This window comes from Oncorhynchus tshawytscha, linkage group LG20 (assembly GCF_018296145.1).
Source record: "Oncorhynchus tshawytscha isolate Ot180627B linkage group LG20, Otsh_v2.0, whole genome shotgun sequence".
NCBI classification, from domain to species: domain Eukaryota; kingdom Metazoa; phylum Chordata; class Actinopteri; order Salmoniformes; family Salmonidae; genus Oncorhynchus; species Oncorhynchus tshawytscha.
This window is the reverse complement of record NC_056448.1, coordinates 28,256,131-28,275,038: the sequence shown is the minus strand read 5'-3', so window position 1 is coordinate 28,275,038 and position 18,908 is coordinate 28,256,131. Positions and strand designations below refer to the sequence as shown.

Here is an 18,908-nt window from a genome sequence, read left to right as displayed (position 1 = left end):
CCAGCATACCAGCATCAAAGTGCTTTATTATTTAAGACAGTCCATTACATACAGTGAGCACCATAATTGGACAGTGACCATTTCTTTCATACATATTGGATGAACCGTTTAGAAATGACAGCACCTTTTGTACATGGTCCCCCCCATTTTAAGGTACTACAAGTATTTGTTGAATTGGCTTCACAGATGTGTGTTGTTAGGCAGGTGTATTCATTTGTGTCGTTAGTGAATGCAGGAGAACTGTTGATGAAGAGGATTGATTCTAGACTTTGCTATTGCCTTTGGAGGTTGTTGTTGGGGTGTGACAACAAGACAGCAGTGTCGATGCAAATGAAGCTGGCCGTCATAAGGAAAATGAAATGAAATGAAAATCAATCAATCGGGAACCTTGCAAAAACCCTGGGCCCAAGTCAACAGTTTGGTTCATCATTAACAAGAAAAAAACAACCGGTGAACTCAATTATGTCAAAAGACCCGGTAGACTGAGGAAGACCACTGTAGTGGATGAATGCTCTCTATGGTGAAGAAACCCCCCTGACAACAGTCCAACAGATCAAAAACACTCTTCTGGATGTAGGTGTAGATGTGCCAAAGTCTACCATACGTAGAAGACTACACCAGCAGGACTACAGAGGGTACACTACAAGATGCAAACCACTGATAAACCTGAAGAATAGAAAGGCCAGATTACAGTTGGCTAAAAAGCACCTAAAAGAGCCCCAAGAGTTCTGGAAAAAAGTATTGTGGACAGACGAGACAAAAATGAAGATCTACCAGAGTGATGGAAAGAGGAAAGTGTGGAGAAAATAAGACAGGCCCATGATCCAAAGCATACCGCCTCATCCGTGAAACATGGTGGAGGGGGTGTTATGGCTTGGGCCTGTATGGCTGCCAGTGGAACAGGCTCACTTGTCTTCATTGATGATGTGACTGCAGACAGAAGTAGAACAATGAATATTTTATCTGCTCAGATAAAACCAAATGCCTCCAAACTCATTGGATGGCACTTCATCATGCAACAAGACAATGACACTAAACATACTTCTAGAGCAACGAAGGGGTTTTTGATGGCCAAAAAGTGGAACATCCTTGACTGGCCGAGTCAATCACTGGATCTGAATCCAATTGAACATGCATTTTACATGCTGAAGAGGAGACTGAAGGCAATAAGTCCCCGAAACAAGCAGAAACTGAAGATGGCTGCAGTACAGGCCTGACAGAGCATCACCAGGGAAGATACTCAGTGTCTGGTGATGTCGCAGACTTCAAGCAGTCATTGCATGCAAAGGATATGCGACCAAATATTAACAATGACTACTTTATTCTACATTATGTTAAACTGTCCAGTGTTTTTTGATGCCCGAAAATGGGGGGGTCTATGTACAAAAGCTTCTATAATTTCTAAACGGTTCATCCGATATGTATGAAAATACCCTCAAATTAAATCTGACAGTCTGCACTTCACCCTCATTGTCATTGTATCCTTCCAAACTCAAAGTGCTAGTGTACAGAACCAAAATAACAAAAAAATGGTCATTGTCCAATGAATTATGGTGCTCACTGTATAACATAAGCCTTACTTTGTGGGCCCAGTTTTTCCCTAATATAGTGGCTACATCAGGCCTGCAAGTCACACTATGCTGGCTTGTAAAGTGATGTTTAATTCCTATTGGAATCCAGCCAGAGTGGGAATATCCAACAATTTAAAGTTTTATTTACCCACAATCAGCATTCAGAATGACTGCCAAGGTTAAACTACCTAAATCAGGGGTATCAAAAATACAGCCCGGGGGGGGGGGGTCCAATCCGGCCCACGGGTGGTTTGAGTAAAAAAATGAAAAATATACAGTGGGGCAAAAAAGTATTTAGTCAGCCACCAATTGTGCAAGTTCTCCCACTTAAAAAGATGAGAGAGGCCTGTTTCATCATAGGTACACTTCAACCATGACAGATAAAAAGATTTTTTCTAAATCCAGAAAATCACATTGTATGATTTTTTATGAATTTATTTGCAAATTATGGTGGAAAATAAGTATTTGGTCACCTACAAACAAGCAAGATTTCTGGCTCTCACAGACCTGTAACTTCTTCTTTAAGAGGCTCCTCTGTCCTCCACTCGTTACCTGTATTAATGGCACCTGTTTGAACTTGTTATCAGTATAAAAGACAACTGTCCACAACCTCAAACAGTCACACTCCAAACTCCACTATGGCCAAGACCAAAGAGCTGTCAAAGGACACCAGAAACAGAAAGGCTGGGAAAAATCTGCAATAGGTAAGCAGCTTGGTTTGAAGAAATCAACTGCGGGAGCAATTATTAGGAAATGGAAGACATACAAGACCACTGATAATCTCCCTCGATCTGGGGCTCCACATAAGATCTCACCCCGTGGGGTCAAAATGATCACAAGAATGGTGAGCAAAAATCCCAGAACCATACGGGGAGACCAAGTGAATGACCTGCAGAGAGCTGGGACCAAAGTAACAAAGCCTACCATCAGTAACACACTACGCCGCCAGGGACACAAATCCTGCAGTGCCAGACGTGTCCCTCTGCTTAAGCCAGTACATGTCCAGGCCTGTCTGAAGTTTGCTAGAGAGCATTTGGATGATCCAGAAGAAGATTGGGAGAATGTCATATGGTCAGATGAAACCAAAATCTAACTTTTTGATAAAAACTCAACTTGTCGTGTTTGGAGGACAAAGAATGCTGAGTTGCATCCAAAGAACACCATACCTACTGTGAAGCATGGGGGTGGAAACATCATGCTTTGGGACTGTTTTTCTGCAAAGGGACCAGGACGACTGATCCATGTAAAGGAAAGAATGAATGGGGCCATGTATCGTGAGATTTTGAGTGAAAACCTCCTTCCATCAGATGAAATGTGGCTGGGTCTTTCAGCATGACAATGATCCCAAACACACCGCCCGGGCAACGAAGGAGTGGCTTCCGAAGAAGCATTTCAAGGCCCTGGAGTGGCCTAGCCAGTCTCCAGATCTCAACCCCATAGAAAATCTTTGGAGGGAGTTGAAAGTCCGTGTTGCCCAGCATCAGCCCCAAAACATCACTGCTCTAGAGGAGATCTGCATGGAGGAATGGGCCAAAATACCAGCAACAGTGTGTGAAAACTTTGTGAAGACTTACAGAAAACGTTTGACCTCTGTCATTGCCAACAAAGGGTATATAACAAAGTATTGAGATGAACTTTTGTTATTGACCAAATACTTATTTTCCACCATAATTTGCAAATAAATTCATTAAAAATCCTACAATGTGATTTTCTGGATTTTTTTCTTCTAATTTTGTCTGTCATAGTTGAAGTGTACCTATGATGAAAATGACAGGCCTCTCTCATCTTTTTAAGTGGGAGAACTTGCACAATTGGTGGCTGACTAAATACTTTTTTGCCCCACCGTATATACAGTGCCTTCAGAAAGTATTCACACCCAATGACTTTTTCCACATTTGTTTGTGTTAAAAAATAGATTAAATTATATTTTTTGGCCTACACACAATACCCCATAATGTCATATTTTTAGAAATGTATACAAATGAATAAAACTTGAAAAGCTGAAATGTCTTGGGTCAAGTACAGTATGCAATCCTTTTGTTATGGCAAGCCTGAATAAGTTCAGGAGTAAAAATTTGCTTAACAAGTCACATAATAGATTGTTTGCGTGTATTCATTGATATGTAGGCTACATGTGCCTTTAAAAACAAAGTATGTAGTTCTGTCCTTGAGCTGTTCTTGTCAATTTATGTTCTGCATTATGTCATGTTTCATGTTTTCTGTGGACTCAAGGAAGAGTAGCTGCTGCTTTTGCAACAGCTAATGGGGATCCTAATAAAATACTAAATAACAAAAAATAATAAGTTGCACATACTCACTCTGTTTGCAAAAATAGTGTTTTACATGATTTTTGAATGACTACCTCATATCTATACCCCACACATACAATTATCTGTAAGGTCCCTCATTCGAGCAGTGAATTTCAAACACAGATTCAACCACAAAGACCTGGGAGGTTTTCCAATGCCTTGCAAAGACAGGAACCCATTGGTAGATGTAAAGAAAAAAAAACAGACATTGAATATCCCTTTGAGCATGGTGTAGTTATTAACTACACTTTGGATGGTGTATCAATACACCCAGTCACTACAAAGATACAGGCGTCCTTCCTAACTCAGTTGCCGGAGAGGAAAGTAACTAATTTAAACCGGTTACATAGTTAAATGGCTGTGATAGGAGAAAACTGAGGATGGATCAACAACATTGTAGTTTCTCCACACTACTAAGCTAATTGACAGAGTAAAAAATTAAAGAAACCTGTACAGAATAAAAATATTCCAAACCACGCATCCTGTTTGCAACAAGGCACTAAAGTAATATTGCAAATAAGTGGCAGGGCAATTAACTTTTTGACTTGAATACAAAGTGTTATGTTTGGGGCAAATCCAATACAACACTTTACTGAGTACCACTCTCCATATTTTCAAGCATAGTGGTGGCTGCATCAGGGTATGGGTATGCTTGTAAGTGTTAAGGACTGGGGAGGTTTTCAGGATAAAAAATAAATGGAATGGAGCTAAGCACAGGCAAAATCCTAGAGGAGAACCTGGTTCAGTCAGCTTTCCACCAGACAATGGGAGATTAATTCACCTTTCCACCAGACAAAAACTTAAAACACAAGGCCAAATCTACATTGGAGTTGCTTACCATGAAGATGTTCCAAAGTGGCCGAGTTACAGTTTTGACTTAAATCTATGATAAGACTTGAAAATTGTTAACTAGCAATGACAGAGCTTGCAGAATGTTGAAAAGATGAATGGGCAAATGTTGCACAATCCAGGTGTGGAAAGCTCTTAGAGACTTACCCAGAAAGACTCACAGCTGTAATCGCTAATAAAGGTGCTTACACAAAGTATTGATTTATGTAAATGAGATACATCTGTATTTAATTTTCAATATATTTTTTATAAATTAATAAAACATGTTTTCACTTTGTCAAAATTAGGTATTGTGTGTAGATGGGTGAGAATATATATATGTTTAACCAATTTGGAATTCAGGCTTTAACACAACAAAATGAGGAATAATTGAAGGGTTATGAATACTTTCTGAAGGCACTGTATCACAGGAGGCTGTTGAGGGAAGAACGGCTCATAATAATGGCCAGAACGGTGCAAATGGTTTCCATGTGCTTGATGTATTTGATACCATTCCACTTATTCCGCTCCAGCCATTAGCACGATACTGTTCTCCTCGATTAAGGCCCCACCAACATAGTTTTGATGTCTTCGATATTATTCTACAATGTAGAAAATAGTCTTGAATGAATAGATGTGTCCAAACTTTTGACTGGAACTGCATATAAACTCAGCCAAAAAAGAAATGTCCTCTCACTGTCAACTGTGTTTATTTTCAACAAACTTAACATGTGTAAATATTTGTATGAACATAACAAGATTCAACAACTGAGACATAAACTGAACAAGTTCCACTGATGTGACTAACAGAAATGGAATAATGTGTCCCTGAACAAAGGGGGGGTAAAAATCACAAGTAACAGTCAATATTTGGTGTGGCCACCAGCTGCAATAAGTGCTGCAGTGCATCTCCTCCTCATGGACTGCACCAGATTTGCCAGTTCTTGCTATGAGATGTTACCCCACTCTTCCACCAAGGCACCTGCAAGTTCCCGGACATTTCTGGGGGGAATGGCCCTAGCCCTCACCCTCTGATCCAACAGGTCCCAGACGTGCTCAATGGGATTGAGATCCGGGCTCTTCGCTGGCCATGGCAGAACACTGACATTCCTGTCTTGCAGGAAATCACGCACAGGATGAGCAGTATGACTGGTGGAATTGTCATGTCAAAATAAGCCTGCAGGAAGGGTACCACATGACAGAGGAGGATGTCTTCCCTGTAACGCACAGCGTTGAGATTGCCTGCAATGACAACAAGCTCAGTCCGATGATGCTGTGACATTCCGCCCCAGACCATGAAAGACCCTCCACCTCCAAATCAATCCCGCTCCAGAATACAGGCCTTGGTGTAACGCTCATTCCTTTCGACGATAAACGCGAATCCGAACATCACCCCTGGTGAGACAAAACCGTGACTCATCAGTGAAGAGCACTTTTTGCCAGTCCTGTCCGGTCCAGCGACGGTGGGTTTGTGCCCATAGGTGACATTGTTGCCGGTGATGTCTGGTGAGGACCTGCCTTACAACAGGCCTACACGACCTCAGTCCAGCCGCTCTCAGCCTATTGTGGACAGTCTGAGCACTGATGGAGGGATTGTGCGTTCCTGGTGTAACTGGGGCAGTTGTTGTTGCCATCCTGTACCTGTCCCGCAGGTGTGATGTTCGGACGTACGATTCTGAGCAGGTGTTTGTACACGTGGTCTGCCACTGCAAGGACGATCAGCTGTCCATCCTGTCTCCCTGTAGCTCTGTCTTAGGCGTCTCACAGTACGGACATTGCAATTTATTGCCCTGGCCACATCTGCAGTCCTCATGCCTCCTTGCAGCATGCCTAAGGCCCGTTCATGCAGATGAGCAGGGACCCTGGGCATCTTTCTTTTGGTGTTTTTCAGAGTCAGTAGAAATGACCATTCCACATGTGCATGCTCATTGTTTATGGTTCATTGAACAAGCATGGGAAACAGTGTTTAAACCCTTTACAATAAAGATCTGTGAAGTTATTTTGATTTTTATAAATTATCTTTGAAAGACAGTCCTGAAAAAGGGATGTTTCTGTTTTTGCTGAGTTTATATATATATATATATATATATATATATATATACAGTATATCACAAAAGTGAGTACGCCCCTCACATTTTTGTAAATATTTGAGTATATCTTTTCATGTGACAACACTGAAGAAATGACACTTTGGTACAATGTAAAGTAGTGAGTGTACAGCTTGTATAACAGTGTAAATTTGCTGTCCCCTCAAAATAACTCAACACACAGCCATTAATGTCTAAACCGCTGGCAACAAAAGTGAGTACACCCCTAAGTGAAAATGTGCAAATTGGGCCCAATTAGCCATTTTCCCTCCCCGGGGTCATGTGACTCGTTAGTGTTACAAGGTCTCAGGTGTGAATGGGGAGCAGGTGTGTTAAATGTGGTGTCATCGCTCTCACACTCCCTCATACGGACTGGTCACTGGAAGTTCAACATGGCACCTCATGGCAAAGAACTCTCTGAGGATCTGAACAAAATAATTGTTGCTCTACATAAAGATGGCCTGGGCAATAAGAAGATTGCCAAGACCCTGAAACTTAGCTGCAGCACGGTGGCCAAGACCATACAGTGGTTTAACTGGACAGGTTCCACTCAGAACAGGCCTCGCCATGGTCGACCAAAGAAGTTGAGTGCACGTGCTCAGTGTCATATCCAGAGGTTGTCTTTGGGAAATAGATGTATGAGTGCTGCCAGCATTGCTGCAGAGGTTGAAGGGGTGGGGGGTCAGCCTGTCAGTGCTCAGATCATACGCCATACACTGCATAAAATTGGTCTGCATGGCTGTCGTCCCAGAAAGAAGCCTCTTCTAAAGATGATGCACAAGAAAGCCCGCAAACAGTTTGCTGAAGACAAGCAGACTAAGGACATGGATTACTGGAACCATGTCCTGTGGTCTGATGAGACCAAGATAAACGTATTTGGTTCAGATGGTGTCAAGCGTGTGTGGCGGCAACCAGGTGAGGAGTACAAAGACAAGTGTGTCTTGCCTACAGTCAAGCATGGTGGTGGGAGTGTCATGGTCTGGGGCTGCATGAGTGCTGCCTGCACTGGGGAGCTACAGTTCATTGAGGGAACCATGAATGCCAACATGTACTGTGACATACTGAAGCAGAGCATGATCCCCTCCCTTTGGAGACTGGGCAGTATTCCAACATGATAACGACCCCAAACACACCTCCAAGACGACCACTGCCTTGCTAAAGAAGCTGAGGGTAAAGGTGATGGACTGGCCAAGCATGTCTCCAGACCTAAACAATATTGAGCATCTGTGGGGAATCCTCAAACGGAAGGTGGAGGAGTGCAAGGTCTCTAACATCCACCAACTCCGTGATGTCGTCATGGAGGAGTGGAAGAGGACTCCAGTGGCAACCTGTGAAGCTCTGGTGAACTCCATGCCCAAGAGGGTTAAGGCAGTGCTGGAAAATGATGGTGGCCACACAAAATATTGACACTTTGGGCCCAATTTAGACATTTTCACTTAGGGGTGTACTCACTTTTGTTGCCAGCGGTTTAGACATGAATGGCTGTGTGTTGAGTTATTTTGAGAGGACAGCAAATTTACACTGTTAAGCTGTACACTCACTACTTTACACTGTAGCAAAGTGTCATTTCTTCAGTGTTGTCACATGAAAAGATATACTCATATTTACAAAAATGTGAGGGGTGTACTCACTTTTGTGATATACTGTTTATATATATATATATATATATCAGTATATGCATGAACAAACAAACAAAGTCAATATGGTTACAGGAAATGATAAGGGAATGTGCCCTAGTGGGCTAAACCGGCATCGCGGCTTGGTGGACAAAACGGGGAGTGGGGGTCAGCTGAGAAGTCCCTGCAGAGTTGATAATTATAACAATTGAAATGCTAATCCTTTATACATGAACGCTCACTCTTTCGGGAACAATTGCAAACAATATATATATTTACGCTCAGTGTGTCGTCTTGATCGCTGTTGAAAAGTTGTTTATTTTGTAGAATTGTCTGTCTCTCTCTCTCTCTCTGTCATGGTTATAGTGAATAGTTCAGAGTGACATTCATTCATGTTGTTGTAGAATGGATGTTTCGGTGGTTGTCGTTCTTCGCGTTCAATGATACCTTATTACTAGCTGCAGACTAGTAATTAATATCAAAGACTTGTTCTTATTCTGTTGGTATCGATAGTCTAAACGTTTAACCACTTGGTATGGTTAAAAGATTCAGCAATGGTCTGCAACCTTTGTACTCCCGTGATTGAGAGACACATGGTCTACTTGAGAATTTCTCAAAGTTGGATTTTATTCGGAATTGTAGAAAAGGGGCTGTCCCAGGATGCCTGACCCTAACTGGCTCATGGGCGGTCCTCTGATTTAGTTCAACTCAAAAGGGAATTGGGAGTTTCCTTCATTAAACAGTCCAAAATCACATTCCACAATTTTGCAAACAGTATCATACTCACTCATTCATCTTATACAACAATTAGATGTAAAACTCATATCTGAGGCTATTATATAAACAGCGTTATGGTAATGTGGCCACACCGTCTCCCATGAGCTTCCCCAAGTTGTAACAAACGGACCAGTTCGTAGCTGGATTCTTCACCGATCTTTTATACCTTCTCCGGAACATGAAATTTGTTCGGACCTCCAGTTCTGTGAGGTGGAAGAAATTCCTTTGTTCTCTATGAAACTTCACTCTCTATACTGTGTGGCCATGAGGCAGGGTCTTCTCCTCAGGAATATATGACCTCTCTCTGACCACAGCAGCCTAGTTGAAGGAGGCAAGGGGGAGGCAGGGAGAGGGGGATGGGGCTTGCTGTACCCAAAGAGGGCAACGTCACGACAGCATCACCAGCATAAACTTGTCACCAACATACCAGCATGAGCTGATCACCAGCATCACCAGCTTGACCAGCTGGTCGGCCAGCCTAACCAGCTAGACCATGCTGGTCCGACCAGTTTGAACAGCATAGACCACCATGGACCAGCATGGGCCAGCTTGAAATTTAGGCTGGTCTACACGTTTTTTTTTCAGCACGGAACATACTGTACAAGAAATAAAAGGTCTTGTATGACTATTCATCATACAGTAGAAGACAAGTGGTCTTCCCATGGCTAGGCCAGGGCTGTCTCTGAACCACTTGAGGCCACATATTTACCATGAAGCTACAATTCTGGCAAACAAAGCAGACACCACATGCCTTCCATACAGCATAGAGCTGTCATTGATCAACAACACCTTGAGGCCATACGAGTTACATCATACTGGAGTTATGTGATACTTGACAGAAAAAAGGAGGAAAACAATAAATGTTTTTTGATTGACAGGGTATTCATTTATCTTACGTAAGTACAGTTGAAGAATAGATCATGTAACTATCAAATCATTAAGACCACCATGACTGCTCTTCTTACATGAAACATAAAAATAACTTCCATGCCTGCTCACCTGTTTGTTGTTGTCACTGTGGGGCCTCTTGATGGAGACAAAATGGCGGATTTTACTGTAAAGAGATGGAAAACAAAGCATATTAGATTGGGAACCATCTTTGAGTAACTACCAGTTGCACAAGCAGTTATCAATCCAAGGCGGAAGACCATACAATAGCCTGCCAGTCCCCAGTGCAATAACGTTAAGATGCCTGGCTGCTTATAGAGGAAGTGATGTCAGTGATTTACCCTCCCTGGCCAATCACAGGCGTAATCTTGACGTGCTGCTGTATGCTGTCACCTGACTTCCTCCTGGCGTAGTAGATCCCCTGCCACTCCTAGAGACAACATAGTCGGAACATACAGTCAGACAACAATATAACATTCATACAATGAAGAAATGACAGTCAGACAACTGGACAGAAAACATTACACAAATATAAAGAATGGATGGATGGTCTTCAACCAGGTGTTGAGGTATTGGGTCTCTCACAGGATCTCTCACCTCCACTGTGGCTCAGTTTCAGAAGCTCACCTTTCCTTTCTTGATGCAGGTGTTGATGGTGTCTAGAAGATCTGCTCGGTTCTTGTCACTCTTGGGGAGTTCTGTCAGCTCTTTCCCTATTAACTCTCCTTTGTGGTATCCCATCATGTGCTCAAACGCTGGGTTCACGTACTGGTGGCGTGGGAGCGAGATGGATAAGAATGATTTGTTTTTATTTCACAGATTACCTAAACAACCCATAAATGTCAAGAGATACATTGTGTTTCAGTGTGGCTGAATGACTGTGTGTTTGTGTGTGTTTGTGTACCTGTATCACATGGTCTTCACTGGTGATCTCCACAGCCTCCTGACAGTGGTCCAGAGCAGTGAAGACTGAGTTACACGCCCTGAGTGAGAGAAGAGAGGTATATCTGTTTAATCATACTATGTGTGTGTGTGTGTGTGTAGGTTGGTTCTTCTATCCTTGTGAGGACCTAAAATCCCCACAAGGATAGTAAAACAAGGAAAGTTCTCCTTCCTGGGGATATTTCCTAAGTCCCCATGATGACAATGGCTATTTTAATCTTAAGGGTTAGGTTTAGGGTTAGAATTAGGGTTAGGTGTTAGGGAAAATAGGATTTTGAATGGAAAACAAGGATACGAGGATAGAAGAACTTAATGTGTGTGTGTGTGTGTGTGTGTGTGTGTGTGTGAGGACCAATGTACCTGAGTTTGAACTGGCAGCGCACCTCTCCATGTTCTATCTGGAGCAATTCGTTATAGCAGGCAGAGACACTAATGTTCTCCTCATACCTCTGACCAGAGCGATAGATAGAGAGAGAGAGAGAAACATGAGCAACACAGTGTACTGTACAGTGTGTAGTCTGCGGATGTGATCTCTGCCTGGGTTCTGAGCTCTGAGGTCTTTCACCCTACATATCTTGGAGGTAGGGCACGTGATGAGAACTGTGACCTGCTGTACAGTACAGTACAGTACAGTAGGTAAACACTGCATGTGTTTATAAGATGAGCCAGCTGACTGACTGACTGATTCAGCAGATGGATGATAGGATAGCATGCTGAGTGTTTTAAGTTGCCTGGCTGAGTTCACTTTACAGAGTCACAGAGGAGTTGGTGGTGGCAGATGTCATGCCATATAAAGGCATGTCCTCTTTTCCTCCTATAGTACATAGAGAACATATAAGGAGGAAGAAGGGAACATAGGAGGAGAAGAGTACATACTCTGCTGAATCCAGCGCAGAGGAGAGGACGAACAGACGGCTCCTCCTGATCTAAAGGCCTATAGAGAAAGAACAGCATAAACAGCACACACTACATTATCATCATCAGCCCACATAAGATATACACCACATATCATTATAGAATACACACACGTGTATGACATTATCATCATCAGTGAGGAAACATATCTGTGTTTGTTTACTGTTGTTTGGTGTTTGTGTATGTAACTTGAGTTGTGGGAAAAAATCCTCTTGAAGGGCAAATAAACACCATCAATCAATTACGATGTATACTTACGTCTGTGGCACAATGGCCAGAAGGACTGTGTGTTCTGAGGGCTTTGTGGCACGGACCAACCTGGATCAACAACACAATAGAAAAACACATCAAAATATAACAGATTGATAAAAAGAAGCATTCAAAATCCTGCAGGTGGTGAGAACAGCGTTATCAAATACAGTGTCTTCAGAAAGTATTCACTCCCCTTGACTTTTTCCACATTTTGTTGTGTTACAAAGTGAGATTAAAATGGATGTAATTGTACTTTTTTGTCAACGATCTATACAAAATACTCTGTAATGGCAAAGTGTAAGAAAACTTTTTTTAAACATTTATGGAAAATAAAACTCTAATATATCTTGATTAGATAAGTATTCAACCCCCTGAGACTTTGGCTGTGATTACAGCTGAGTCTTTCTGGGTAATTCTCTAAGAGCTTTGCACACCTGGATTGTACAACACTTGCCCATTATCCTTTAAAACATTCTTCAAGTGCTGTCAAGTTGGTTGTTCATTGCTAGACAGCCATTTTTATGTCTTGCCATACATTTCAAGCTGATTTAAGTCAAAACTGTAACTAGGACACTCAGGAACATTCAATGTCGTCTTGGTAAGCAACTCCAGTGTATATTTGGCCTTGTGTTTTAGGTAATTGTTCTGGTGAAAGGAGAATTCATCTCCCAGTGTCTGTTGGAAAGCAGACTGAACCAAGTTTTCCTCTAGGATTTTGTCTGTGCTTAGCTCTATTCCATTTATTTTTATCTTAAAAAACTCCCTAGTCCTTGCCGATGACAAGCATACCCATAACATGATTAAGCCACCACCATGCTTGAAAATATGAAGAGTGGTACTGTCACGAATCCCGCCGAAGATGGTGCCTCTTCCTGTTCGGGCGGCGCTCGGCGGTCATCGTCGCTGGCCTACTAGCTGCCACTGATCCCCTTTTCTGTTTCATTTAGTTGTGTCTGATTAGTTGCACCTGTTTTGTGTTTAGGTTGTGGTTGTGGGCTATTTAAACCCAGTAGGCCCGCCGGCTTTTGTGCGGGCTTGTTTTTCTGTTTATGGTGTGTGGTTATTTGGTGGTATTTATTTTTCCGGTCAGTTGCGTCCTGTTGTTTGGACTGGGTCTTTACGTGCCCTTGTGTGTGTGGCGTGACCGTCTCTCTGGGTTTTGGAAAATAAAAATCCACATCTTGTGAACTACCCTGCTCTCTGCGCCTGACTTCTCCACCCACTACTCATAGAAGCCGTGACAGAAGCCCGCACCAGCTATGGAGTCAGCAGGAGCAGCGACCACCCATCTTCCATCAATGGAGGAGCGCGTCCTACATCACACAGTCATCCTCCATCGGATCGGTTCAGCGATGGACCAGATGATGGAGAGGATGGAGCGATGGGAGAGGAGTGGTCTCCCGACATCCACCCCAGCTCCCCCACAGACGACGCAACCCACTCCTCCCACGTCATCGTCTGGTTCCAGCTCGTTGCGTCTCGCGCCCCCGAGGGAGTACGACGGAGCGGCGGCTGGGTGCCAGGGTTTTTTGCTCCAGCTTGAGCTCTACCTGGCTACCGTGCGTCCGGGCCAACGCTGGAATGGGCCAACGCTGTCTGAAACAGCCCAGATTCGGCTCCGGACCACTAACCGGAGTTCACCCGGTGAGCGACTGTTCCACCTCATCTTGTGAACTACCCTGCTCTCTGCGCCTGACTTCTCCACCCACTACTCATAGAAGCCGTGACAGGTACTCAGTGATGTGTTGTGTTGGATTTGCACCAAGCATAATGCTTTTGTATTCAGGACAAAAAGTTAATTTCTCTGCCACATATTTTGCAGTATTAGTTTAGTGCCTTATTGAAAACAGGATGCCTTTATTCTGTTTTTATTCTGTACAGGCTTCCTTCTTTTCACTCTGTCATTTATGTTTGTATTGTGGAATAACTACAATGTTGTTGATCCATCCTCAGATTTCTCAAATTCACCATTGGCCTCATGGTGAAATCCCTGAGTGGTTTCCTTCCTCTCCGGCAACTGAGTTAGGAAGGGTGCCTGTATCTTTGTAGTGACTGGTTGTTTTGAGACACCATCCAAAGTGTAATTAATAACTGCAGCATGCTCAAAGAGATGTTCAATGTCTGTTTTTTTTTTTACCCATCTACCAATCTCCCACTATGATCAATTGGCTACATAGCTGATGCCTGCTGGACTGTCCATTAATCACGGTACTCCATTCTGTTTATTTATTTTTTATCTGTCGGCCCCAGTCGCAAACTCAGGCTCTGTGTGTAATTAATCCGACCCTCTCTGCCTAGTCATCGCCATTTTACCTGCTGTTGTTGTGTTAGCTGATTAGCTGTTGTTGTCTCACCTGTTGTTTTAGCTAGCTTTCCCAATCAATACCTGCGATTACTTTATGCATCGCTGTATGTCTCTCTCAAATGTCAATATGCCTTGTATACTGTTGTTCAGGTTAGTTATCATTGTTTTAGTTTACAATGGAGCCCCTAGTTCATACCTCTGATACCTCCTTTGTCCCACCTCCCACACATGCGGTGACCTCACCCATTATAACCAGCATGTCCAGAGATACAACCTCTCTTATCACCCAGTGCCTGGGCTTACCTCCGCTTTACCCGCACCCCACCATATCCCTGTCTGCGCATTATGCCCTGGATATATTCTACCATGCCCAGAAATCTGCTCCTTTTATTCTTTGTCCCCAACGCTCTAGGCGACCAGTTTTGATAGCCTTTATCCGCACCCTCATCCTACTCCTCCTTTGTTCCTCGGGTGATGTGGAGGTAAACCCAGGCCCTGCATGTCCCCAGGCACCCTCATTTGTTGACTTCTGTGAAAAAAGCCTTGGTTTCATGCATGTCAACATCAGAAGCCTCCTCCCTAAGTTTGTTTTACTCACTGCTTTAGCACTCTCTGCAAACCCTGATGTCCTTGCTGTGTCTGAAACCTGGCTTAGGAAGGCCACCAAAAATTCTGAGATGTCCATACCCAACTATAACATTTTCCGTCAAGATAGAACTGCCAAAGGGGGAGGAGTTGCGTTCTACTGCAGAGATAGCCTGCAAAGTAATGTCATACTTTCCAGGTCCATACCCAAACTTCTAATTTTAAAAATGAATCTCTCCAGAAATAAGTTTCTCACTGTTGCCGCCTGCTACCGACCCCCCTCAGCTCCCAGCTGTGCCCTGGACACCATTTGTGAATTGATCGCCCCCCATCTAGCTTCAGAGTTTGTTCTGTTAGGTGACCTAAACTGGGATATGCTTAACACCTCGGCAGTCCTACAATCTAAGCTAGATGCCCTCAATCTCACACAAATCATCAAGGAACCCACCAGGTACAACCCTAAATCCGTAAACATGGGCACCCTCATAGACATTATCATGACCAACTTGCCCTCCAAATACACCTCCGCTGTCTTCAATCAGGATCTCAGCGATCACTGCCTCATTGCCTGTATCCGCTACGGGTCCGCGGTCAAACGACCAACCCTCATCACTGTCAAACGCTCCATAAAACATTTCTGCAAGCAGGCCTTTCTAATCGACCTGGCCCGGGTATCCTGGAAAGATATTGACCTCATCCCATCAGTTGAGGATGCCTGGTCATTCTTTAAAAGTAACTTCCTCACCATCTTAGATAAGCATGCTCCGTTCAAAAAACCCCCCAATACAAATCAGCTGGGCTTGACAATCTGTACCCTCTATTTCTGAAACTATCCACCCCCAATGTCGCAACCCCTATTACCAGCCTGTTCAACCTCTCTTTCGTATCGTCTGAGATCCCCAAGGATTGGAAAGCTGCAGCGGTCATCCCCCTCTTCAAAGGGGGAGACACCCTGGACCCAAATTGTTACAGACCTATATCCATCCTGCCCTGCCTATCTAAGGTCTTCGAAAGCCAAGTTAACAAACAGATCACTGACTATCTCGAATCCCACCGTACCTTCTCCGCTGTAAATCCGGTTTCCGAGCCGGTCACGGGTGCACCTCAGCCACGCTCAAGGTACTAAACGATATCATATCCGCCATCGATAAAAGACAGTACTGTGCAGCCGTCTTCATCGACCTGGCCAAGGCTTTCGACTCTGTCAACCACCATATTCTTATCGGCAGACTCAGTAGCCTCAGATTTTCTAATGACTGCCTTGCCTGGTTCACCAACTACTTTGCAGACAGAGTTCAGTGTGTCAAATCGGAGGGCATGTTGTCTGGTCCTCTGGCAGTCTCTATGGGGGTGCCACAGGGTTAAATTCTCGGGCCGACTCTTTTCTCTGTATATATCAATGATGTTGCTCTTGCTGCGGGCGATTCCCTGATCCACCTCTATGCAGACGACACATACTTCTGGCCCTTCCTTGGACACTGTGCTATCTAACCTCCAAACGAGCTTCAATGCCATACAACACTCCTTCCGTGGCCTTCAACTGCTCTTAAACGCTAGTAAAACCAAATGCATGCCCGACTAGCATCACCACCCTGGATGGTTCCGACCTAGAATATGTGGACATCTATCAGTACCTAGGTGTCTGGCTAGACTGTAAACTCTCCTTCGAGACTCATATCAAACATCTCCAATCCAAAATCAAATCTAGAGTCGGCTTCTATTTCGCAACAAAGCCTCCACTCACGCCGCCAAACTTACCCTAGTAAAGCTGACTATCCTACCGATCCTCGACTTCGGCGATGTCATCTACAAAATAGCTTCCAATACTCTACTCAGCAAACTAGATGCAGTTTATCACAGTGCCATCCGTTTTGTTACTAAAGCACCTTATACCACCCACCACTGCGACCTATATGCTCTAGTCGGCTGGCCCTCGCTACATATTCGTCACCAGACCCACTGGCTCCAGGTCATCTACAAGTCCATGCTAGGTAAAGCTCTGCCTTATCTCAGTTCACTGGTCACGATGGCAACACCCACCCGTAGCACGCGCTCCAAAAGGTGTATATCACTGATCATCCCTAAAGCCAACACCTCATTTGGCTGCCTTTCCTTCCAGTTCTCTGCTGCCTGTGACTGGAACGAATTGCAAAAATCGCTGAAGTTGGAGACTTTTATTTCCCTCACCAACTTAAACATCTGCTATCTGAGCAGCTAACCGATTGCTGCAGCTGAACATAGTCCATCTGTAAATAGCCCACCCAATTTACCCACCTCATCCCCATACCATACTGTTTTTATTTATTTTCTTTTCTGCTCTTTTGCACACCAGTATCTCTACTTGCACATGACCATCTGATCATTTATCACTCCAGTGTTAATCTGCTAAATTGTAATTATTCGCTCCTATGGCCTATTTATTGCCTACCTCCTCATGCATTTAGCACACAATGTATATAGACTCTTTTTTTCTACTGTGTTATTGGCTTGTTTATTGTTTACTCCATGTGTAACTCTGTGTTGTTGTCTGTCCACACTGCTATGCTTTATCTTGGCCAGGTCGCAGTTGTAAATGAGAACTTGTTCTCAACTAGCCTACCTGGTTAAATAAAGGTGAAATTTAAAAAAAATAAAAAAAATAAGTGTCCTTTTCAAAACATTGGAAAACCTCCCTGGTCTTGCTTGAATCTGTGCTTGAAATTCACTGCTCAGACCTAATTGTATGTATATGTGTGGGGTACAGAGATGAGGTAGTCATTTAAAAATAATGTTAAACACTATTATTGCACACAGAGTGAGTCCATGCAGCTTATTATGTGATTTGTAAAAGGGTTGAATACTTATTGACTCTTGGCATTTTAGCTTTTCATTTTTAATGAATTTGTAAACATTTCTATAAACATAATTCCACTTTGACATTATGGCGTATTGTGTGTAGATCAGTGACACAACATCTCAGGTTGTAACAAAGCAAAATGTGGAAAAAGTCAAGGGGTGTGAATACTTTCTGAAAGCACTGTATATGTTTTTGACCACATATGAGGACTTGAAGTGCTTTTGTGCTTTACCTTACAAACTCCCTAGCTCATGAGGCAGGTTTGACAGTAATGTGTGATTGAGTTTGACTTGATAGTTTCATTTGACACACACACACAACATGAAAGGTGGCTTTCGAACGAGTGCCAGACTAAACATGTGGGCAGTGGAGGAGTGATGTCATTGGCATATGAGAGAAGAGAACATTTCTCTACTTTACACAGGCTCACCATGGACACACTGTACTGGAGAAAGATGGGAAGCAGGGAGGGGGGAGAGAAGTAGAAGGAAGGGAAGGAAAAGAGGTGGAGAGGAAGGAGAGAGGAATGAGAGAGAGGGAAAGAGAGGGAGGAGGAAGGAGAGAGAGAGAGGGAAGAGAGAGAGGGAATGAGAGACCGGGAAGGAGAGACAGGGAAGGAGGGAAGGGAAGGGAAGAGAGAGAGAGAGAGGAAGAAAGAGAGGGAGAGAGGAGAGAGGGAAGGGGAAGGACAGGGAAAGAGGGAAGGAGAGAGAGAGAGGAAGGAAAGAGAGGGAGCGAGAGAGAGAGAGGGAAGGAGAGACCGGGAAGGAGAGACAGGGAAGGAGAGGGAAGGAGAGAGAGAGGGAGAAAGAGTGAGGGAGAGAGAAAGAGAGGGGGAAGGAGAGAGAGGGAGTGAGAGAGGGAAGGAGAGATAGGGAGAGAAAAGGGAGAGAGTGGGGATAGATTGAGAGATTTACAATTTCTGATTTTTATTAGGATCCCCATTAGCCTGATGCCAATGGTGACAGTCTTCCTGGGTTCCGGCACATAACGAAAA

The 18,908-nt window shown here is 43.6% G+C and overlaps 1 protein-coding gene across 2 annotated transcripts in view; it reads right to left on the bottom strand.

Moving 5' to 3' along the window:
- LOC112219932 (high affinity cAMP-specific and IBMX-insensitive 3',5'-cyclic phosphodiesterase 8B-like) overlaps window positions 1-18,908 on the bottom strand; it is a 62,985-nt gene that overhangs the window by 20,570 nt on the left and 23,507 nt on the right. For both annotated transcript variants that reach the window (XM_042302444.1, XM_042302445.1), the window contains exons 4-10: window positions 12,192-12,251; window positions 11,895-11,952; window positions 11,379-11,467; window positions 10,981-11,059; window positions 10,704-10,844; window positions 10,418-10,506; window positions 10,188-10,242 (exon numbers count right to left, since the gene is read on the bottom strand). In XM_042302444.1, the coding sequence (XP_042158378.1) occupies window positions 10,188-10,242; window positions 10,418-10,506; window positions 10,704-10,844; window positions 10,981-11,059; window positions 11,379-11,467; window positions 11,895-11,952; window positions 12,192-12,251 (571 nt within the window). The remainder of the gene's footprint in view (window positions 1-10,187; window positions 10,243-10,417; window positions 10,507-10,703; window positions 10,845-10,980; window positions 11,060-11,378; window positions 11,468-11,894; window positions 11,953-12,191; window positions 12,252-18,908) is intronic.